Here is a 25,286-nt window from a genome sequence, read left to right as displayed (position 1 = left end):
GCCTTCATTTATAATGTTAATAACAAAAGATTTGTATTTCAGTTAAATGCTGGTTTCCAAAGTTTCTGTTCATGACAAAATCCTGTAAAAAGACACTGTCAATGCAGTTACCATGCACTTCAGCATTAAGCAACACAACAATTTTCAAATGTGATAATAAAGGTTTCTTGAGTACCAAATCTGTACATTAGAATGATTTCTTTGTGATTGCCTCTGTGAAGAATCTTCTCTCTCTCTCTCTCTCTCTCTATATATATATATATATATATATATGTGTGTGTATATATATATATATATATATATATATATATATATATATATATATATATATATATACAGTAAATCACCACCATGGCCTTGTGGTCAATGCATTGGCATATAGTGCAACAGCGACACAAGTTTGAGTCCTGTTTTGTGATCTTTTCCCCAGTCCTGTTCTCCTCTCTGTCTTATCCCTTCCCTTCACCAGTTCTACTGTCTTCTCATAATAAAAGCATAATGCCAGAAATTTAACTTTCAATCTTACTGATATCAAACTTTTGAACAGTAGTATATATATCTTTATTTATGTACAGTATAAAGTGGTGCAACAGTTCTTACGTTATCTTCTGTGATTTTCCAATGTCTGGGTCAGTGGCTATATAAGCAACCAAATCGCTATTGACTGCTAAATTTTCATGTCTGGAAATAGCCCTCTCCTTTGGATTAAACTCAGGAGGTTCATTCACATCTTCTACATTCACTGTGACCGTGGCAGTGGAAGTGGGCAAAGAACCAACAAATGGATCATCGTTCTCAACAATTACAGACAGAATGTACTGCTTGGTCTTCTCAAAGTCCAGGGGCTAAATGGAAAAGAGTGTCTTTTACTGAAGTGTGTCATCACAACCAATTGTCTGGGCAAAAATATGAGCAACACACAGTACCTTTACAGTGGTGATGATGCCCTCCAGCTGGGTGGGTGCAGTACTGACATTGAAAAACCCACCCTTGTCACCGCTAATAATCCGATACTTGGTTGACCAGGCCGGTGACCCAACTTCATCTCCATCAGTAACTGTTAGTTTGGCCACTACATGCCCTACTTTATTCTCTGGGACGGATACGGTGTGCTAAAACATAAAATGAATGATTTTATGCTGTACTGAAATGTATAATGAATAAAGTATGTATAAATAAAGTATGTATAAAGTATAAACAGTAATACTGTAGTATAGCACTGAACACTCAACAAAACCAATCAGGTGTTTATATACATTACCGAAGTCTGCTCAAACTGAGGTGGGTTATCATTGCTGTCAGTAATGGTAATAACAGCTGTTCCAGTGGTTGATAAACCATCTCCTTCCATGTCAGCAGCCACAATTAACAAAGTATATCTGGGCCATTGCTGAAAGAAAAGATGTTTTCAGGTGATATTGTTTACATGAAATCATTCTTCACCACTGTGATATCCATTCAATGGATTTCTCACCTCTTTGTCCAAGCCTGAAGAATTAACATAAATTCTTCCAGTAAGAGTGTTGACTTCAAACATGTTTGGATTTGGTGATGGTGGAAGTAGGCTGACAATTTTGTATCTGATTTCGGAATTGAAATTACCTGGCTCATCTGCATCAGTGGCTGTGACTGTCATGAACTCATAACCTTCAGTGACAGAGGAATAAAGACTGATTAGGTACTATTGATGACACTTAAAAAAAATACAAAATGTACTGTTTCCAGGATTCATTCAAATTAATGATTAAAATACATTTATTCTAAAGGCTGACTGGCCATTTTGCCTACCTTTTGACTCAGCTTCAGAAACTTGTCCATTAAAAGGATTCTCAGTAAATGCAGGCTTGTTATCATTCTGGTCAGTTACAATGATAGTAAGGTTTGTGGGTGATGCAAATTTTTTCCCATCTTCTGAAATGGCACGAGCATTGAGCTGAAGACATGGGATGCAACATAAATATTAAATGCAAAATTCTAGTAATTTCCCAAGTGAAATACTTTGTTTACTTTTTTTAAATCATGTAATAAATAAAGTTTACATATTGAAATACAAAATGTTAAATGAAAAAAAAAAATTATTGACTTGGAATTTACCGTTTTATTGATTTACAGCGGCACTAGAAAAGTTCTTAATTTTCAGTATTTATGCATAAATTAAATTGTTCAAAATTGTGTCACTGATGTATTGAGAAAAATATTTCAGGAGTAAATATCTTTGTTGGAGAAGGTGTGTGAACCTTATCAGATTATTATATTTTTTACAATTTCATCTTCTTTTAGCATGTTGCTGGTTGTGCAACAGTAAACCTCTTACCAACAGTAAATTTCACATTCAAAATGCACTAAAACTACCTACATATCACAAATCAACTCAGTATTCCAGCACACTTACAAAAGTTGTCACCTAACAAGCAGACAACGCACAACAGTTTTGACAATTAAATCCACGTACCTCGTATGATGCCTTTTTTTCTCTATCCAGTGGCTGAGTCACCAAAAGATACCCAGTATTTTTGTTAATAATAAAAATATCCACAGGTGGTTGATTTGCGCCTTCACCTGTGATACTGTAGAGTATCTCTGCATCAGGTACACCTTCTATTTTTGCCTTTAACTAAATGTAGAAATAAAATATATATAGACCTGTATTGATCAAATAAACCTTCACATATTGATGTAATTTACAACTGTCATTTCATTATTTTTACACACCTGGAACAGTTTTCTGGGGAAAATACCCCTCTCGTTCTCAGATATGCTATAAGGAGGAATAACCCATTCTCTCTTTCTTCTCCTTTGACCTGATGAAGAGCTTGGAAACTCCACAACCAGAAGACCAGGGGGTATTTGCAACTGTAAAATGAAAATGTTTAAAAAAAGACACATACTGCTTGTAAAACTACACAGAGCATTGTATCAGTCTTTCATATTATGAAATTCTATCTTATTTTGGATGGATCAAGATTACTTTTTGAAATTAACCATCCCTACTTAATAAAAATGAGTTTGCTGCCTCATTTTGTGTGCATTAATAAAGGTAAAAAACGTTAAAGACCCAGCAGATGTCAGGCTTGTACTGTATTACACAGCATGAAGTTGCACATACCTGTGAAGCTGCATTCACTGCAGTATGCCGGTAACGGTCCTCGTCATGACTGTAGACATGCTCAACTCTTGTGCTTTCATCATATGTACTGAACATTGCTGTCAGAAGTCATAATAAAACAGGACAAGAAACAGGTCTTAATACAATGGATTTTAAACTAGAATCAGTCACTTGTATAAGTGTAAGTGAGTAACTGAAAACTTTTGAGTTACTGGTTTCAGGACTACAACGGTTAATCAGTTTATTTATTTATTTGAGTAATCAGCTTAAAATATCACCTTTGAATATTTAACTTTCAGTGATTAAGTAATTAGAGTGTTAAGAAACAATACATTGCTGAGGAGTGTGGGAACCAGCTTATTATGTTGGCCAATCAAATTGTACCCGATGGGCGGGGAACTCCATCCCCTACGGAGATGGGAAAAGCAGAAGTGATTTATGCAGTTCACGCAAGAGTGCAGTTCATGCAATCTGTTAAATAAATGCAACCTGTTGAACTATTATACGGTTTCCTCTCATGACATGGTGTCAGAATCGTACGCGACACCCACGACCAAGTTCACCCTGTTTTGGAAGTGAAAATGTCCAAGTTCAACACACCAGAGGCCTTTGATTTTGCCTGCAACCTGGCCTGCATGGATCCAGCGGTTCTCCCGGTTCCGCATTGCGACGAAGCTGAATAAGGAAAGCGGGGAAGTACAAGTAAATTCTTTGTTGTATGCAATGGGCAAGGATTCCGAAGCGATATTCGGATTGTTTACGTTTGCTGAAGCTTCACATGCAAATAATTACGAGACTGTGGTCAAATTTAATGACCATTTCGTGCCCAGAAGGAATGTTATTCACGAGAGAGCCTGTTTTCACCAGTGTACACAGAGACCGGGAGAGACTGTCGAGGCTTTCGTGAGATGCCTCTATGAACTGGCCGAATACTGCGAGTTTGGTGCAAGCAAAGAGGAACAAATACGGGACAGAGTTGTTATTGGGATTGCAGATCGTGAAGTTTCCCAGAAGTTACAAATGGAACCCGAGTTAACATTGGGCAAAGCAGTCCAGATCGCCCGGCAGTCGGAGCTCATCAAGACGCAAAATGCGAGCGGTGGAGCGGCCGCTGAAGTGAGCGCTGTACAGCACGGACGTTACAGAAGCTCAAAGCGCTTTATGGGTCCAGCAACAAAGGAAAAGGGTGGTGGAAGAAAACAAATCGTGGACTGCACACGTTGTAATCATACACACAATGAGAATAATTGCCCTGCACGAAACAAAAGGTGTAGGAGATGCAATAAACTGGGACATTTTGCAATTGCATGTAAAACGAAGAATGTCAAAGAGCTTGTAGTGTGTGATAGTGAAAGTAGTGATGCATTTTTCCTAGGGTCTGTAATGAATGTTACTCTGCCTATTCAGGGCAGGTCGGTCAAATTCAAAATTGATACTGGGGCCGACATCCCCATCATGTCACGCTCAGTGTTTGAGAGCTTACAAGAGCGCCCTCCTCGTATAAAACAAGTATAAATGTGCGGAGTCCTGGGGGGAAAGTAAGTTGCCTGGGAAAATTTCTGGCAAACACTGAAAGAATAGGGGAAAGCTTTGAATTTTGGATTTTCGTCGTTGATGGGCCATTTTCCAACAATTTGCTCAGCCGTAGCACTGCTTGTAAGCTGGGCCTAGTACAGAGGGTGGATGAAATTACAGACCAAGATGATGTCTATGGAGACATTGGCTTGCTTAATTGTCCACCCCTCGTAGAATTTCCTTTCCTTTGTTGCCTAAGGTTGAACAGGAGCTCAAACGCATGCAGTCCTTAGGGATAATTTCAGAAGTCACAGATCCGACTGAATGGTGTGCCCCAATGGTGCCTGTTGTGAAAAAGAATGGTTCGGTCAGGATTTGTGTAGACCTGATGCGGCTGAATAAGGCTGTAAAGCGCGAGCGCTACATTCTCCCAACATTAGAGGACATTGCTCCCAAACTTTCAGGTGCCTGTGTCTTTTCTACACTAGACGCATCCTCAGGGTTTTGGCAAATCCCTTTGTACCCAAGTTGTGTGAAGTTGACTACATTCATAACCCCTGTAGGATGGTTCTGTTTTAACAGATTACCATTTGGGGTTACCTCAGCACCTGACATTTTTCAAAGGAAAATGAGTAAACTTCTAATTGGGCACAAAGCCACTGAAGTTGTCATGGATGACATACTTGTCTATGGCAAGGACCAAAACGAGCATGACGAAAATCTTGAGGCTGTTCTGAAAACCATCAGAGAGTCAGGTCTTAAATTGAACCGTGATAAATGTCACTTCAACAAATCTGAGCTGCAGTATTTTGGGCACACCATCAGTCAGGACGGCATCAAGCCTGATGCAACAAAGGTAATGGCAATAACTGATATGCCTATTCCCACTCATGTGACCGAGCTCAGGCAAATTCTAGGAATGATCAATTATTTGTGGTGATATTGTTTGTGGTGAATTTGTTTCACAAATTTGTGCCAGGGCTTTCAACAGAGCTTCAACCAGTTACAGCTCTGCTGAAAAAGGATGCAGTCTGGTTTTGGACAGAGGTCCATGAGCAGGAACTGAACAAAGTAAAAGGCATGTTGGCCACAGCTCTTGCCTATTATGATTCTGAGAAACCCACAATGGTTTGCGCTGATGCAAGCAGTTTTGGGTTAGGAGATGCCTTGCTTCAAGTCCATGGTGATGTAACTCGTGCAGTTGCATTCTGTTCCAGAACTTTGACTGAAGCAGAGAGCAGATACTCCCAAATTGAGAAGGAGTGCCTGGCAGGAGTGTGGGCCTGCGAGCGGTTTGCCCGTTACCTGCAAGGGTTGGATGAATTTTGCCTGCAGACAGATCATAAACCATTAGTGCCACTCATTAACTCCTATGATATTGATCGTGCTCCGTTAAGGTGTCAGTGTTTACTAATGTGCCTGATGCGCTTCAATGGGCACTGCCAAAGTGGGCACTGCCAGCCAGAGGTGGAAGATGAGGTGAAGGCATATGTTGAAGCAGTGGTCACATCTAAAGAGGTGTCACAATCCAAGCTAGATGCCATTAGGGTGGCCACAGAGGGAGATGCAGATCTCCAGGCAGTGATAAGCTTTCTCAGTTTGGGTTGGCCAAAGCATATACCCTTCCTGCTGAGCCGCTATCATACCGCCAGGGCTTCCTTGTCGTTTGCCAATGGGCTGCTTTTGTATGAGGACAGAATAGTCATTCCTGAGTCAATGAGGGAGGAGGTGTTAAGCCGAATTCATGAAGGGCATCTGGGGCTCACCAAGTGTCGTCAGAGGGCAAAGATGTCAGTTTGGTGGCCAGGAATAGGCAATGACATTAACAGGAGGGTTTCAATGTGCATGTTTTGTAGGGCCCATAAACCCACACAAAGAAGAGAACCCTTAATTACTACTCCCTTGCCTACTGGTCCCTGGTGTAAGATTGCAGCAGATTTATGTGAGTTGGATGGTAAAACCTACTTAATAGTTGTAGACTACTACTCGCGTGACATCGAAATAGCTCACCTACAGACACCCTCCAGCTTCCATGTTATCAGTAGACTGAAGTGCATGTTTGTGAGATGGGGTATTCCCAGGGAGCTTGTATCAGACAGTGGCCCACAGTTTGCCTCAGTCGAATTCCGGCAGTTCTGTACAGACTATGATTTCCACCACACAACCTCAAGTCCTTATTTTCCCCAAGCCAATGGAGCTGCGGAGAGAGCAGTTCAAACTGCTAAATGGATTCTACGGCAACTTGATCCTCATCTGGCGTTGATGTGCTATCGCGCAACACCTGTATAGATTAGAACCAACCTACCAATGCTTGAGGGAAAATAGCGACCTCAACCCCATGATTGTAAAGCAGTGGAGAGGAAGGATAAAACCGCAAAGGGGTCTTACAAGTTTTTCTATGACCGGAGACACTCTGCTCGTGTACTGCCTGAATTACATCCTGGAGAGAAGGTCCTTCTTAAGCTGGACAACGAGAGACACTGGAAAACGCCAGCCGTTGTGCTGAACAAAATTTCAGAACCAAGATCGTACATGGTGCAAACTCAAAATGGAGCTGTTCTGCGCAGAAACAGGAAACATTTGCAAGCAATACCTTTGCAACCCGATGCTACAACCTGTGCTGCACCTCAGGGAGGAAAAGAACCAGTTCTTCCTGAGACTGGAACTGAATATTTAAATACTCATGCAGTTCCCCCAGCTGCACCTTTACTGGACACTAAACCACCAGTTCTGACTTCCAGTGGAAGAGTTGTGAAAACACCAAAACGTTACCTGGACTAAAATTGACTGTCTCAGTTACACAGGCGGATTTGAGTTAAAGTTAATTGTTATTTGTATGCCATATATCAAATGAGAATTTATGACAACTAGATCAACCATTTTGCATTTAATGACTTGAACTAATGATGAACTAATGACTAGATGTTTTGAGGGATAAGACCATTGCACAGAGAACTATATAATACATTTTGACCAACATGACATTAGCAACTGATAATGCAGACAAATGTACATAATCAGTTGCATGAATGTACCAAAACAATCACAAATTGTTCAAAAGAATGAGAAACTGCTATTATGATGCACAAGTGACTAGATGATGTGGAGGTTGAACAAGTTGTTTTGAGAATTTCATTTCTGATCTGAGAAATGCATCAAAACCACTGAGAAAAACTGTATAACTTGAACTTTGGCCTGTTTATAGGCCTATTCTAAAGCCATGATTGGTTGGAGTTAAGTAAAGCAATGAGTGTTTGCACATATGAGGAGTTAGTGTGAGGCACTGATGAATTAGTGTGGCATTTCGACTGGTTGTGTTTGAAAAAGGAAATCAGGGCCCGTATTCCTAAAGATTCTAAGAATCCTTTTAGAGAGCTCCTAATTTAGCTTAAAAATTTCCAACTAGGAGTCTTAGCTTAAAAGTGATTCAGGACCAATCTGAGAGCAACTCAGGAAAAGGCAAAAACTTTTATCTTACTGAGGAGGCGGGGCTGACCCCGTTGCTAGCTATGACACATTCTTTTGAAGACTGTGATTGGTTGGTTGTCCATGAAGGAAATAAGAGCGCTTTTAAGAGTAGGGTTTATTTTAAGCCTTCACTTTGAAATTACAGGCGTAATTTTTCCTGTTTTCCAATACACTCGCTCTCTCTCACACAGACACACACACACACACATATTATATGTATATATATTCTTTATTTTTTATTTACCATGCTGTCATACTTAACAAATTTTATAGGAAATGAACAGCGACACAAGAAGGTTCTGAAAGTGCTGTCAGGTACAGACCCAAATCATCACTGCTGCATAGTTGCTAAATATGTTAATGTAATGATTACATCCATTTCTGGAGCTATGGCATTTCAGCGCAGTGTCTAAAGATATTGGCATGTCTCTAATAAGATCGGTCACAAACATGATCCCTGCACGATCTAATGTGTAGTGTCTTATTAACTCACTGTCATGCATTGTGTGCAACACATTTCTTCTCCCTCTTCATGTTTCGTCCATTTTCTCCACTGCTAAAGAAACTCTTAAGCCCCTTAAAAGTCCTCGTCCGTGCTCCTAACAATTTTGGACCTTAAGACCTCTTTTAAGGGTTAAGATGTTTTCTGAATTACTTTTTTCTTTATTATAATCTTTTCTTTAATTTTAAGAGGAAACACCCACATTTCTAAGAATTTTCTTAGAATTTTGTTACTAGGAGCAACTCTCAGCACTAAGATTTTTCATGAATACGGGCCCTGATCTCAAAGGCCGAGAATTAGTGTTTGAGTGTCAGGTTACAGAAATTGTGTGACTAGTAAAGATTTTGTGTGTAAGCGGTTGAAAAAACAACAACTGCACTTTCATTCTTGTACAGAAATGTACATAGGAGCTCATGAAAGAAGAGCTTTAGGTTTTGAATAACTGTGTGTATATGATATATCCAAAAATATATTATTATGGCAAAGGTGTTTGCAACATAAGACACATTTTTGCTTTTGAGATGTGTTTGTGATATTTTGAATGCAGTGCTTAATTTAGCAAGAGATGTGAGGCATTTTACATTTTGTGTGTGCAATTCTTGGATTTGTTTGTAAAGTTTTGAAAATGTGTGTAGGCAGTTGAAAATAACTAATTGGCAATAAAAAATTCACAATAAACACGAAAGTTGTTGAAAAAATGTAGTAACAATGTTTTTATTAAATTGTGATCACGTTAAATACAAATTCAAAGTCATATTAAAAATATTTTATGACACGGCACCCATATCTGCTACTTGCTTAGACAGGTTTACGAGTTAATAGACTTTTAGTCAACAAAGTCAACAAAGGAAGCATGAGGATCCATATGCCAAGCTTTATTCTCAAACATGGTCAAAACAGGCAAGGGTTGGACAATGGCGAACAAGTATTCAGAGAGCAAGACAGAAGAGTACTCCGATAAACAGGCGTAGGTCAATCGACGACAACCATAATCCAAAGGATGAGGCAAGCGACTAATGCACAGACAGATAATAATCCAGGCGAGGTACAAACGGAGTCCAAACGACAAGACGAGAGAGAAATCCAAGACAGGCAGGTAATCAGGAAACAGACAACAAGGCAAAACTAGACTTTACTAAACTGGACTAGAACTAGGAACTAGACAAAACTCAGACAGGAAACTGGCTGCCTAAAGTGCAATCAGAGAGTGATAAACGCAGACAATACTCAGCTTTGAATGGTTGTTTGATACTGATTTTTATAGTGTGTGTTATTGCCTGCAGGTGTAAACATAATCAATGAAATGGAACATGGGAAATGTAGTCCGGAATGACATGTAACAGCCTGTGTAATGTGAGAATCAATATAATGGGAGGGTGACCTCTGGTGGCAAGCGGACAGAAGTCCACGGACAGGATTCGTGACAAGCCTTATACTGAAGTTGGTGTAATCTATTGCTAATGGAAACAAAAAAAATAGTCAGTTCAATGAAAAGTGGAAGTCAGGTTGAGAATGACTGGAATATGATCCAGCAAAGAGAATCATGTACTGCATCCACTGACGGCAGTGAAAAGGTGAAAGACAAAATTAATTTGTCTATTGTTCTTTGTTTAAAATATTTCAACAGTTAACGGTTTAAACAGTGGCAGAGGAGGACGAGGAGGAGGAAGAAGAAGGGCAAAGGGACAAGCAGTCTTGGATGAAAGGTGTGCCACATCAGTTGACCATGTCCTTGTCGAATGTATGGATATGAGGGAGGCTAGGCAAAGAGTCGCTTCATGGTAGCTTCAATAAGAACCTTCAGGTAAGACAACATGTAGGTGTACATCAGACTGCTCTCTTATGCAACTTTTGGAGTGCTGTATTCTGTGCTGTTACAGCACATTGTACATGTACTGTAGCTGTTACACTATAAAAAGAAATGCATAAAATTGAATAACATACAGATATTATTTCTGTATACTTTCCATTTTCCATAAAAAGATGTGTTACAGTTACATTAATCAGTCCTTCTGTTTTTGTATGACACAGAGTCAGCCTGTCCCAGACCAAAGATGGGATGCTGGGGCAGAATAATTTTGTTGTTGTTGTTTGGTGTATTGTTTTGTGCAGTACATTAAGTTATCACGTGAAAAGGTTTTTGAGGGCAGAATCACAAGCAAATAATTACTGATATTAGTAGTATTATTTTGAATTTCTTACCAGTGTGTAAAACTATGTTATTGTGTGTGTGTGTGTGTGTGTGTGTGTTTGAGGGCTTGTATGTGATGTGTGAGGGCAAAGTTTGTTTTTTTAGCAAGATTGAATGGAGTGGAGAGTGTAATTTTGACCTGAAAATAGGAAGTTTGGGGAATTGGGTGACATGTTTTGGATTTGAGTTTAGATATTTGAGAAAAACAGGCATAATTTCAAGAAATGTGTTTAAGCAATTAAGAAAACTTAAATAGCCTGCATATTTTCATAAAAAGTAGCATTTAATGTGGTCTTGATTTGGGTGAGTACAGCGGTTATTTACATTTAAAAGGGTTGTAAATTTTAAAACCCAGTAAAGTTTAGCACAATATAGTCAACTTTAATCATATAAAACATAATTTCCAGTGAAAATACTGTGTGGATAGTAACTTTGAAAAACCACTAGCCACAGTGGCTGGTGAGGAAAAAAAAGGTTCACATCAAGCCCTGGAAACAAGAGCCATTTTGTTTACCCAAAGTTCAGATTCAGAATGACACAGTTTTATGAAAAGCCCTAACAAGACATTTAAGCATAAGACACTTTATCAATAAAATTGTTTTGTGAAAGCTGCACATTGTAAATCCAATGAAGGCGAGCGTAGTGATGAACCCAAGTGCAGTTTATTTACAATGGTGATTTCCAAAATACAAGTTACATGACATGAAACAGACATGGCATGAACAGACTAGACGTGGCATGAAACAAACTAGACTCACCGGTTTACAGGTTTCATAGAAAGAGAATGATGTGCACCAAATGAGTCGCTGAAGGAACCGAATACTTCAATGGTTGCGGACGAAATAGCTCAACACGAGAGCCAACGCAAACGCAATGACATGTGAAATAAAACGTCCTTATGTATTAAAGAAGAGTGGCTTGATTAAGTGCTGGAAATAGTGGAGGATGGGCACAGAACGGTAACAAAACTCTTGACACATTTAGTCACACACAAGTGTATTGTGCAAACTACTTCATAGGGATGTTTAGATAGCTATAAGAATTCACATTCACATTTTTTTATATATTTAATTTACAGATCTCAGTTTAAATACTACAGATGTTTTGATATTATTTTATATTATACTATGTTAGGCCTATATTATAAACCTAATAATTTTTTTTTTTTAAATGAGTCACTTATGCTCATCACAGCTGTATTTATTTGATCAAAATACAGAAGAAAAAAAAAACTGTAATATTGTTAACTCTTAGGCTATTGCAATTTCTAATATTGGTTTTCTATTTCAATATATTTTAAAATATAGTGTATTCATGTAAAGCAAAGCTGAATTTTCAGCATCATTACTCCAGTCTTCAGTGTCACATGATCCTTCAGAAATCATTCTAATATGCTGATTTATTATCAGTGTTGAAACTGTTGTGCTGCTTATTTTTGGAACCTTTTTTCTTAATTTCTTTTATTAAAAAGAACAGCAGTTGTTAAAATCTAAATATTTTCTAACAATATAAGTCTTTACTATCACTTTTTATCCATTTAAGACATCCTTGCTAAATAAAAGTATTAATAAAAAAATAAATAAAAATAAGAAAGAAAAATGTACTGACCCCAGTCTTTTGAATAGTAGTGTATATTGTAACACAGAATTTCTATTTTAAATAAACACTGTTCTTTTTTAAAAAAAATTCTCAAAGAATCCTGAAAAATATCACTGGTCCCAAAAGATATTAAGCAGCACAACTTTTTCCAACATTGATTATAAATTAGCATATTACAATGATTTCTGAAGGATCATGTAACACTGAAAATTCAGCTTTGCTTCACAGGAATAAATTATATTTTAAAGTATATTAAGATAGAAAATTTTAATTTTAAATTGCAATAATATTTCACAATATTATTTTGTGAAATAATATTCAGTATTTTTTATCAAATAGATGCAGCCTTGATGAGCCTGAAAAAAAAAAAAACTAGTGATCTCTGGTGGTTCTGCAGCGGAAGCCGCCACCTCTGGAGGCACTGGAGCAGACTCGTGGACAGAAGAGGCCTCAGGAGCAGACTCGTGGACAGGAGAGGCCTCTGGAGTGTGGTGTGCAGCCCAAACACTCAATATGGCGACCGCTATCACGGGCAGTGCGGTAAACAGTGGGATGCCTGGCAGGCTTGAGAGCTTAGGGACCACTGGGATGTCAGCCGCTCGCACCGACATCAGTGGTAAGTCCATCACGCTAGCTATCAGTCTTTTCCATCTTGGCCCAAGCTCCACATCCGCAGGGGTATTATAGCCCCCCCCTAAAAATCCTTTGGGGAAATTTTGGTGATAGCTGTGGCGTGACAAGGCTCTGACGTGGCAGCCATCTTGGCCGGGGAAACAGGTGTGGTGGCCATCTTACGATGAGGCTCAGGTGTGGCGGCCATCTTGGATGGGGACTCAGGCGTGATGTGAGCAGGCCCCGTAGACTCTGGCTTGGCAGGCAAGACAGGAGCAGACTCTGGAATGGTGGTCATGTTATGATGAGACTCTGGAAGATCAGCTGGGATGTGATGAGACTCTAGAACGGCTGCCATTTTCCAAAGAGTCTCTTGAGTGGTGGCCATCTTGCAATGAAGCTCTTGAATGGCAGCCATGTTGTGAAGAATCTCTTGAGTGGCCAGCATGACGTTAGCAGACTCTGGATTGGCAGACATGATGTGATCAAGCTGTGAATTGGTAGATATGACATGAGTAAACTTTGACTTAACTGCGATGTGAGCAGGTCCTGGAGTAGCAGGCATGACGTGAGTAGGCCTTGGAGAAGCAGACATGACATTAGCAGGCTCTGGTGTGGCAGACATGATGTTAGCAGGCCTTGGCATGGCAGACACGACGTGAGCGAGCTTGGGAGTACCGGGTACATAACAGTTGCAGGGCTCCTCATCTGCAATTCCCACAGTAAGAGGTAAACCAGCCAGAAAAAGAGCATGGTCGATATATTCTTCTAGTGTGGCAGAATATGTGTTGTCTGGCATCAGATCATATAAACAGGCTTTAAGTCCATTACAAAAAATTCCCTTTAAAGCCACATCATTAAAATCCACCAAATGGCACAGTCCACAGAAGTTGGCCACATAGTCCTCTATGGCCCTGTTGCCTTGACGAAGGCAGAGGAGGCTAACTGCTGGGTTCATGGTGCAGGTCATGTATACTGTAACAAGTCCACTGAAGGCGAGCATAGTGATGAACCCAAGTGCAGTTTGAACAAACCAGTGGGAAACAAAACACATGACTAGTACAACCAATCAGAACATGACACATTGAACAAGGGACCCAATGGCTGTGTCCAAATTCAGGGTCTGCATCCTTCGGAGTACTCATTTGAAGGATGTTACGTCACAGCGCCGCGACGAAGGCTGTCCAAATTCGTAGGATCCTTCAAATGCGGCCCACAAATACGTCCTCCTTTTCCCCGAATTGGAAGGATGGGTGTGGTGGATCCTTTCCCGTCCTACCTATCCCATAATTCTTTTCGGCAGAGCGTAATGGCGGACGAAGCGAGCGGTAGCGGAGTGGGAGAGGAGTTTCTCTGACAAAACAAGCTTATGCTTCGGCTCAATGAATTTGTAGGAGAAATTAGTAGAATACTTAAAAACAAATAAAAATAGGCTATAATGGCTTACCTGGATGTGACTGTCTTGTAGTCTGATATAAAAAACTCTCCGACAACGAGCAAAGAAAGTATTTAATTTATTTAATTGCTTTATTTCTTCCAAAAGAATTAAAATGAGGAGAATAACTCTTTGTTTGTCCATTTTCCCGCTTCTTGCTTGGCGCTGTCACGGTTGCTAGGCGACAGGATATGAGCAACGGGTAAGGGAGGGAACTGAAAGAAGGGTAGGCTGTCCAAATTCACAAACACCGACTTCCGGGTTTTGCGGACGTCGGAGGATCCTTCCTCCTTCAACCGGGTAGGAAGGATCCTAAGGAGGATGCAGACCCTGAATTTGGACACAGCCAATAGCAGAGACATGAGGGCAAGGGAAGCATGACACAAGCAGTAACCATAACTAAACTTCAAAATAAAAGACATGAAAACAAGAACAAGACACAGAACCCCAAAGCCCCACGTTACACACATAAAGTAAAGTATAACCTAAGTATAAGATAAGCAACTCTTCTGATATTTTCAGCAGTATCAGTTGTGTTGCTTAAAGTACCAAAAATGTTTGACTGCACTGTCTTTATGCTGCTGTAAAACTCAAAATTGGAAAATGAGATAAGAATAAAAAATACTCATGTTTAACTGATGGCTCTTATCTATCACTGTGTTGTACCCATACAGGATGTGGTGCAACATTTCCCACGTACATATACTGTATATAAAATGGTGTTATGAATAGAGGGAATGCCCAGACCTTTTTCACATTTTACAATTATGCATTTTAGTTCCAGTGTGGTGTTTAAAAATCATAGAAACTACATAAACAAATAGTGTTTTAGGTCTATTATTCTATTATCTATTATTAATTTTTTTCACATGTGAGTTTAAAATATTCTAGTTGACCTCCTGATCTCCCAGGATGAGTTTCCCCCACCTTAAGGTGACTGTTCAGGTGGCTATAATTTCACACCAACAAATTGAGAGGCCACACATAATAAGAACACTGTATTTACAAAAACATTTCAGCTTTCAGACGTTTTCTCAATAGTTTAGCATTGCATCATTTACTGAACACATTAATTTTTATTCAGTGGGTTATTCAACCCCAGCTTGGGAAACCTTGACATAATATATTGTTTAATGTACTTCATGTTGCTAATAATATATATATTTTTGTATTTATGTATTTAATTGCCTAAATTGTGTAATGTTTTTGTAATTGTGTAAATTGTCTAATTGCCTAAATTGTGTAATGTATACAATTATATTACCAACTATAATTTCTCTCATGTAATTTGGAATCAGCAACGGACTAAAATTGGTAAGTAATCTACCAATCACTGCTAATAGAGAGCTAGTTAATAGTGAATGGTGTTCCCTAATCTAAAGTGTTATACAAAATATAAAAGAGGAAGAAAAAAGCAAAGAATAAGTAGAAGAATGAAAAGGGAACAGGAAGATTTGTAAGAATTAAAGGTGGTGGAGTGGGTGTAATGAGAAGTTGGCTCTTCTTGAGAGAAGCTGACCAGAGAGTTCATCCAAACATAAAAACACAAGAAAAAAGTACAACTTGTACCTTCTGTTCTTTTTACTCTTGAAGATTTTGCACTTGGGCAGCTCATTATGAGTACCTGTATGTTGATGAAGCTGATTTCAGTCTCAAAAAAAAAAAAAAAAAAAAAAAAGGACAAGAGAGAGGAATGCAGGATGTGACTGGTCATTATGCCACAGTTGCTGTCATTGGGCGATGAGAGAGTAAGGATGGATTTAACAGTCAAGACAATTTTTTTCCATGAAGCATATTTTGTGATGTAAATTAAATTCTCTGGCCAAAGAATTGACTGAAACACGTATGCATACATTCCAATTTCTGATTGGCTATGGCAGTCTGATGATGTTACAGGCATGCTGAAAAGCCATCTGCATGCATGGGTGGCCACGCTAGCCTTCTGACCCTGTCTCCAGATGGGGTCAGCTACAGGGTCAGATTACGAGGCTGAAGGACTCTGACTGCAGCAGATGTACTTTTCAAATGCCACAATTTGAGCCTTTGCCTCCCTAAATATCTTGAACAGCATCTCAATAGACAGTAGCAAAAAGCCTGAAAAGCAAGACAGGGGCTTCAAGGAGGACAGATTTTTCCCTCTCCTTGATCCTCAAAAGTTTCAACTACAAGTGCTGTTCTTTAGCAACGATGGCAGCAAGAGATCGAACAACGGCACGGATGGTAAGGTCTGTGGTGCAGCAGAGCTCCAGGACTGAAGGCACCCTCTTGCCTTGATTGAGGTACTTCAAATGATCGTCTTGATTCACTTGCACATATTTGGAAAAGCTTAGAATGAAGGCAATAGCCTTAAGAGGATGCCAAGTCAGAAGAGTGATAGCTTGCAAGAATCTCTTCAATCTGAGGAGATCTCTCTTTCTTCCAGAATAGAAGAGGCCACCAAGTGGGCTGCATGATCAAGCATTAAAAAATAGAGCTAGAGGGTTTGAGAAAGGGATAAACCTGTCCAGTACAAAATCTCATATGTTCTCTAGAGATCCCTGCCAGTCTCCCTCTCCCAACTCCTCTCTTAAAATCACTCAGTTCCTCAGCTCTGCCTCTGCTGGTTCCTGTCAGTCCCTCAGCTCACCCTCAGTCAGCTCCGTCTTGGTATGCTCCCTCATCTCCACCATGGACTATCATCCCACTGACTTGTCCCTCCAGCTTTGTCTTGTCCCTCCATCCCTCTGACTACGTCGGGCTCCTCCCTCAGGCTCAACCATTGTCCTCAGTCACTCCGGCTCCACCACGGTCTTCTGGGTCCACACCTCCACCTCAGTCCAATGAGCCTTCAGTTCCACCAAAGGCCTCTAGGCTTGCATTGTCACCCTGGCTCTGTGTCTCCTTGGCTCCGTCTGGGTCTCCATATCCATCAGCTCGTCTACCAGGCCTCCACCATGGCTTCTCCCTCCTGCGACTCCACCACGGACCTCCATCCTGGCTGGGTTCTGGGTTACAATCTGGCTCCTCCTGCTCCTGATTCCTATCACAGTCTTCACTGCCATTGTTTCTCCTACATCACCTTCTGTTCCAGCCCTTCTCCTGATACACACACTCCTCCTGAGCCCTTGCCCTCTTTTCTCATTTGGACCTTATATTATTTTTGGTGCAAGGACACTGCTTTCCAGGAGGGGACGAAATGTCACAAATGTTCTGTTATAATTTGTTTTGGTTTAGTTTCCTCTGTGCTCTGTTCCTGTTGTGACTGCCTGAGTTCTCTAGGTAGTTTCTATGGCTACTAATTAGTCCCACACCTGTTTCTGTTACCTATTTCTCCTTGATTACATTCCTCATGTACTTATGCTCTGAGTTTTACTTTACTCCATTGTCTGGTCTCGTTAAAGTTACATCAAAGTTGATTGTGTATTTTCTTTGGTTATTTTGCCTGGATTATTAAAATATCTACTGTAGCTATTCCTGAAACCATTAAGTATATGTTTTTGTATGTGCATGCTAACGTATGCATATGGTTGAACGCATAGCCTTTCAAAGTATACTCCATTTGATAGAGTGCGCAAACGCAAGCAGTCGGAACATGTGCTCTAGAAAATTTCATCTTTGTCTAGTGTCATTTCTATTTATCTCCAGTATTTGTTGCTGTTGTAGTTCCATCTCTTTAGTTTTGTTTTCTACGGTGAAACAATGGCCCAGGCAAATGTTGCCACCTTGTGGAACTGATAATTACAAAACAAATTTGTGTCAAGCGCACTGTATGCAGACCGTTGCGTAAGCCTAAAAACCAAAGTATACTTTGGCCTTTAGAGTATGAACTATCATGAGTTTCAATGTGCACAATGTTTTGAGAAAATGATGCATGTGATCAGTGCTGGCCCGTCCGACAGGTGGTCGCCTAGGACCAGGCCCAGTGCTAAGGGAGGGGCAAAAGGGGGTATTGCCCCCTCAGAAAGAATTTGTACCCCTTCAGTTTTCTTAATGAACTTATTTATTTAAACCGTTAATGGATAATTAATTGGAGGAGCATGGGCACACCATCTGCAGAGCACATAAAGTTGTGTTCGATTTGAGCAAATCAATAAGCATCTGACTTGAAGCAATATAGCTAGCCTATCAGTTGTAGGGTTGCCACCCATCCCTTAAAATATGGAATTGTCCCGTATTTAAAGTGAAAATGATGTGTCCCAGATCAAATCAATACGGGACGTGATTTGTCCTGTATTTTACAAAGGCCAACACACAATTGAATCAACAAACATGTATTTTGCACCATTTGAAATCAATTTAATGAAATCAATTTAATAAGAAGTATTAAGCAGTCCCTCTGGGATTTCGTGGGACTTTTTTCAGATTTTTGCGGCCTAAAATTACTGATTTTGCTGCGGCTTTTCTCAAAATTTGCAGTGATATTTGCGGAATTTCTTATTGTTTTGCAATGAAAACATACCATGGACAACATTGTTATATCTTTTCTGACTTCGAGAACCATCATAGGGCTCCAGACTAACATTTGAGGACACCAGTGCCATTAAGTTCTACAGAAGGTGGCACCAGCACCTGACATTAAAGCACTCACCCTAATCGCACATGTACATCTCAGAGATGTCTATTTGATGTCTGTATTTACATACGCAAGACATATTTTTGTTTGCTCATCTGCAATACGTCTCAAAGACGTTTCCTGTCAGATGTCAAATAGACATTTATTAGAATGCATGTAAAACTGATGCTTCTGATACATTCATCAGATTACAAGGCAGATATTTCCCAGATCTTTAGCAGACATTTTACAGATTTACTTGTGCTGTCTGGGTAGTTGAGATGCAGATAAAATTTACTTTTATTACTGTCATTCATAATGTCTAAATATAATTTGATAAATAGAAAAAATATATATATATGTAACGGGAGTATTTAGCCCGTCGTGTAGGGGAAATAGATTACGGCTGCCCTGGAAGTTTGGACAACGAAAGGATCTTGGTCCCCGCTCCCCAAACGTTTTAGTCTCGTTACACACTAATGTGTGTATGTGGTTTCTTACTTTATTGTGTTATAACACTACTGATTGACAAGGGTAGGCTTCAGGTATGGTAATTTTTCACGGTGTCGTCCTGAAGTGAAATTGCATATGCGAGAACACAGTGTAATATGCTCCTCCCTCCCCAGATCTAATAAAGTAAGTGAGACTCCCCCACTCCCTAGCAGCTCTCAACAAAAAGGTATACTGCAAATAAGCGCAAAATGGAATTAAACAGAGTTTATTATTTTATTATGATTATTTCTTCTGTTTGAGTAAAGGATTAAATGAAAGAAAATAAAAGAATTTAGTCTTTGTGTTGTCTTTTGAATTCACATCAACACTTTCAACACAACAGTTGAAAAAAACTCTTTCACTTGTGGTATAACAAATCCCTTAAGAGACTTCACAATGAGATCACTTGCACTTTTGTCAATTTGTAAACCCACAAATTTTCACCTTTTCAAATTATCATTTTCAAACAATCACATTTGAAAACAACAAACAAAAAACGAAAACATACACAATTAAATCTCACCTCAGAGTGAGCACTTATATGAAACGTCCCTTCAAATGTTTACTCACAGTTACTCAAGTTCTTTAGTCCACTTGGATTACCACGTCCATTAGTTCAGTCACAAAATTTTTTTTAGAAAAAAAACAGTTTGCAGAACGATGATTTAGAGTGCATTGTCTGGACATAGGGTGTTGAAATAAACTGGAGATCACGTAGTTTAAGTGTGCAAGTTCAAAAACTCACTCAACCTTGCAAAAATTGTCCTGAAGACAAACCGTCAAAAAAAAACCAAACTGAAGATGAATCAAAACTGAGATGTCACTTGGATGGCAGGGAAGTAACACAATCTTCCAATTTAAATCGGCGGAAAAGTTGCGTCTCTGCATGAACTGCATAATACAGCGACCTCAGTCTCACATGCTCTGACACGTGCAGTAAACTCAATTACACGTGAACAGTCCCGCTGAACTGTTAACTCTTGGCGATACTTTTCAATCAAAACACGAGAAGTGCAAAATACAGCAAAAAGATATGTGACAAGTCTCTTGATGACAAAAATCAGGGGATTTGCACTTTAAACGTATTCGCAGCTTCCGTGGCCTTCACGATTTGGTTAACGCGTCATTCTAGCAGCCAACCCATACCACGAGAGCAAAACTGGAAAAAACTCTTCTTCATTATGAAACATGGGTCACCTTCCACACTCTCACTTAGTGCTGTCGCCCTTTATTCGACTCAAGCCCCGATAATCTTCCGTTGAAGCAAATTTATCGAACGAACTTCGATCACAACACTGCACTCACTTCTGTGTGTGACACACTCATACATCGCGCTCTTCTCCGTCTCTCTCTGCTGCACTCCCTGCACTCGCAAAAAGCGGATCACTCGCCAAAATAAAAGTATTCCATAATAAGCTCCTTTCAAAATAATATACCCGTTACATTCCCCCCCGCTAAACCCTGCCATTCCATTGACATCTCTGGCAGACTCATCTCTGAAACACAAAACAACATGTGAGAAAAACATGACATTAAAATTTAATAACTTCATATGTTATTACCCAAAGTTACAGAAGACTCTGAACTCTTATTATACAACATAGTCACTTCTATACTTCACAGGTAAGATACCTTTGTTTTGCCTCTGAGAGCGTCTAAGCTCAGGAATACTTTCTCTTTCAGCGTCTGAGATATCAGCATCATCTGAGTCATCTTGTACCCTCAACTCTGATTCAGCTATTACATTCTGATTCTCACCAATATCACCTTGTTCCACATCCTGTGACTCCCCTTGACCCACCCTTGTTTGTGCAAGGTAATTGGAGTGTGGCGGAGTTTCGGGAAAGCAGACAAAGTCTGACATGTCTGTGTCTGTTTCTGTTTTGTTTCTCACACTGTGCCGGCATGCGCGCGGTGTTGTGGGTGAGGGGAATGAACAGTGCCGAAGCTGATCTCGGTGTACCACCTTTGTAGGACCCCCCTTTTCTGGTTTGATCGTAAACACAGGTATGTCGGCGTGGTTTTGCTTTAACACTATGTATGGCGTGTCTTCCCATGTATCCTGAATTTTATTTCTACCCCTGTTTTTGTGATTGCGTAGTAGCACCCGATCTCCAGGCCTCACAAGAGCTCCAAATGACTTGCGGTCATAAATCCTCTTTCTCTTTCTGGAAGCCTCTTGAGATGCTGCATTGGCAACCTCCACAGCCGTCTTCAGTCTTGTATGATGACCCTTCACCCAGTCGTCCAGGTTATCAGCCTCATCCTCTTCTAGATCCTTTTCCCCAAGAACATCCATTGGTAAACGTGCATCCCTTCCGAACATTAAATAGAACGGAGAATAACCAGTAGACGAATGGACATGACTGTTTTAAGCCATTACCAGCTCTGGAAGATAAGTCTTCCAATCTCTCTTCTTCTCCGGAGGCAAGGTTCTTAACAAGTCATGCATGGTACGATTAAATCTCTCACATTGAGAGTTTCCCTGAGGATGGTAGGGGCTTGTACGACTTTTTCCTATACCGTAGATTTTACAAAGCTCTTTGATCACGTTGGCCTCAAAACACCTGCCCTGGTCCGAATGCAGGCGTGCCGGACAGCCGTAGTAAACAAACCAGTGCTTGAGCAGGGCTTTGGCCGTTGTGTTTGCTGTCTTCCTGGTAGGAACAGCGACTGTGAATCTGGTAAACATATCGGTAAGAACGAGCACATTTTCATACCCTCCAGATGACTGCTCAAGCTGCGTATAATCCATGGCTAGGACCTCTAATGGAGCTGAAACATTACTGCATGTCATAGGGGCACAGAGTTTATTATTTTATTATGATTATTTCTTCTGTTTGAGTAAAGGATTAAATGAAAGAAAATAAAAGAATTTAGTCTTTGTGTTGTCTTTTGAATTCACATCAACACTTTCAACACAACAGTTGAAAAAAACTCTTTCACTTGTGGTATAACAAATCCCTTAAGAGACTTCACAATGAGATCACTTGCACTTTTGTCAATTTGTAAACCCACAAATTTTCATCTTTTCAAATTATCATTTTCAAACAATCACATTTGAAAACAACAAACAAAAACATACACAATTAAATCTCACCTCAGAGTGAGCACTTATATGAAACGTCCCTTCAAATGTTTACTCACAGTTACTCAAGTTCTTTAGTCCACTTGGATTACCACGTCCATTACTTCAGTCACAAAAAAAAAATTAGAAAAAAAAACAGTTTGTAGAACGATGATTTAGAGTGCATTGTCTGGACGTAGGGTGTTGAAATAAACTGGAGATCACGTAGTTTAAGTGTGCAAGTTCAAAAACTCACTCAACCTTGCAAAAATTGTCCTGAAGACAAACCGTCAAAAAAAAACCCAAACTGAAGATGAATCAAAACTGAGATGTCACTTGGATGGCAGGGAAGTAACACAATCTTCCAACTTAAATCGGCGGAAAACTTACGTCTCTGCATGAACTGCATTATACAGCGACCTCAGTCTCACATGCTCTGACACGTGCAGTAAACTCAATTACACGTGAACAGTCCCGCTGAACTGTTAACTCTTGACGATACTTTTCAATCAAAACACGAGAAGTGCAAAATACAGCAAAAAGATATGTGACAAGTCTCTTGATGACAAAAATCAGGGGATTTGCACTTTAAACGTATTCGCAGCTTCCGTGGCCTTCACGATTTGGTTAACGCGTCATTCTAGCAGCCAACCCATACCACGAGAGCAAAACTGGAAAAAACTCTTCTTCATTATGAAACATGGGTCACCTTCCACACTCTCACTTAGTGCTGTCGCCCTTTATTCGACTCAAGCCCCGATAATCTTCCGTTGAAGCAAATTTATCGAACGAACTTCGATCACGACACTGCACTCACTTCTGTGTGTGACACACTCATACATCGCGCTCTTCTCCGTCTCTCTCTGCTGCACTCCCTGCACTCGCAAAAAGCGGATCACTCGCCAAAATAAAAGTATTCCATAATAAGCTCCTTTCAAAATAATATACCCGTTACATTCCCCCCCGCTAAACCCTGCCATTCCATTGACATCTCTGGCAGACTCATCTCTGAAACACAAAACAACATGTGAGAAAAACATGACATTAAAATTTAATAACTTCATATGTTATTACCTAAAGTTACAGAAGACTCTGAACTCTTATTTTACAACATAGTCACTTCTATACTTCACAGGTAAGATACCTTTGTTTTGCCTCTGAGAGCGTCTAAGCTCAGGAATACTTTCTCTTTCAGCGTCTGAGATATCAGCATCATCTGAGTCATCTTGTACCCTCAACTCTGATTCAGCTATTACATTCTGATTCTCACCAATATCACCTTGTTCCACATCCTGTGACTCCCCTTGACCCACCCTTGTTTGTGTAAGGTAATTGGAGTGTGGCGGAGTTTCGGGAAAGCAGACAAAGTCTGACATGTCTGTGTCTGTTTCTGTTTTGTTTCTCACACTGTGCCGGCATGTGCGCGGTGTTGTGGGTGAGGGGAATGAACAGTGCCGAAGCTGATCTCGGTGTACCACCTTTGTAGGACCCCCCTTTTCTGGTTTGATCGTAAACACAGGTATGTCTGCGTGGTTTTGCTTTAACACTATGTATGGCGTGTCTTCCCATGTATCAGTAGACGAATGGACATGACTGTTGTAAGCCATTACCAGCTCTGGAAGATAAGTCTTCCAATCTCTCTTCTTCTCCGGAGGCAAGGTTCTTAACAAGTCATGCATGGTACGATTAAATCTTTCACATTGAGAGCACCACAACACGTTCAATCCCCTCCTGCTTCTGGCTGAGGACTGCTCCCAGTCCATGAAGACTTCCATCTGTGGTGAGTATAAAGGGCTCACTGAAGTCGGGGTATGCCAGAATTGGTGGTGACATCAAACACCCTTTCAACTCATCCAATGCGGTCTGACATTCTTGACTCCAAGTGAACGTTACTGGGGTCCTGCTTTTCTTTCCTCCACTTACCAGTACATGCAGTGGTCTGGCAATTTGAGCAAACCTTGGGACAAATATTTGGTAATAGCTCATAAAACCAAGCACTTGTCTGACCTCTCTCACATTTCTGGGAACTGGCCACGTGTCCAGGGCTTTAACTTTCTCATCACTCACTTTTATACCTTCTGCGGCGATCTGGTGCCCTAAAAAGTTTACTTCAGGCCTTAGAAGAAAGCACTTGCTTGGCTTTAACTTCAGACCATGTTGGCTTAGCGGTTAAAGACAAGTTCTAATCTCTCACAGTGGCTTTCAAAATCTTTGGAGAAGATAATGACATCATCCAGATAGAAAAGAAGAACGTCAAAAACCAAGTCACCAAGCACCATGCCCATAAGGCGCTGAAAAGTGGCCGGAGCATTGCACAGCCTGAACGGCATCCTGGTCCACTCAAACAGTCCAAATGGAGTGGTGACGGCTGTCTTCTCCCGGTCCTTCTCACTCACAGCCACCTGGAAATACCCAGCAGTCAAATTCAGTGTAGAGAACAGTTTGGCATTGCCCAACGCGTCCAAGGACTCATCCATCCGTGGAAGTGGATAGGCATCTTTATACGTCACTTGGTTCAGCTTTCGATAATCGCAGCAGAAACGCACGCTGCTATCCTTCTTCATAACGATAACTGCGGGTGATGCCCAGGGGCTACTGCTCTCTTTGAGGATTCCCTGTGATACCAGGTTTTGGACATGCTTTTTGACCTCCTGAAATATCTGCGGTGGCACTCTACGATGACGCTGCTTTATCGGCGGTACTTCGCCAGTAGGGATATCATGCACCACTGCCGTGGTGTAACCATAATCCTGATCATCTCTGGAGAA

General features: G+C 40.3%; 1 protein-coding gene across 2 annotated transcripts in view; it reads right to left on the bottom strand.

Annotated features, from left to right (window-relative positions):
- The window catches only part of cdh31 (cadherin 31), a 39,472-nt gene that overhangs the window by 5,431 nt on the left and 8,755 nt on the right, over positions 1-25,286 (bottom strand). For both annotated transcript variants that reach the window (XM_079374926.1, XM_079374927.1), the window contains 8 exons: positions 3,107-3,204; positions 2,713-2,853; positions 2,453-2,614; positions 1,789-1,933; positions 1,475-1,647; positions 1,262-1,390; positions 927-1,112; positions 601-845 (listed from right to left, as the gene is read on the bottom strand). In XM_079374926.1, coding sequence (XP_079231052.1) covers positions 601-845; positions 927-1,112; positions 1,262-1,390; positions 1,475-1,647; positions 1,789-1,933; positions 2,453-2,614; positions 2,713-2,853; positions 3,107-3,204 — 1,279 coding nt within the window. The remainder of the gene's footprint in view (positions 1-600; positions 846-926; positions 1,113-1,261; positions 1,391-1,474; positions 1,648-1,788; positions 1,934-2,452; positions 2,615-2,712; positions 2,854-3,106; positions 3,205-25,286) is intronic.

Source organism: Barbus barbus (assembly GCF_936440315.1).
Source record: "Barbus barbus genome assembly, chromosome: 2".
Lineage (NCBI taxonomy): Eukaryota > Metazoa > Chordata > Actinopteri > Cypriniformes > Cyprinidae > Barbus > Barbus barbus.
The sequence above is the reverse complement of the archived record's forward strand: the minus strand, read 5'-3'. Positions and strand labels throughout refer to the sequence as shown.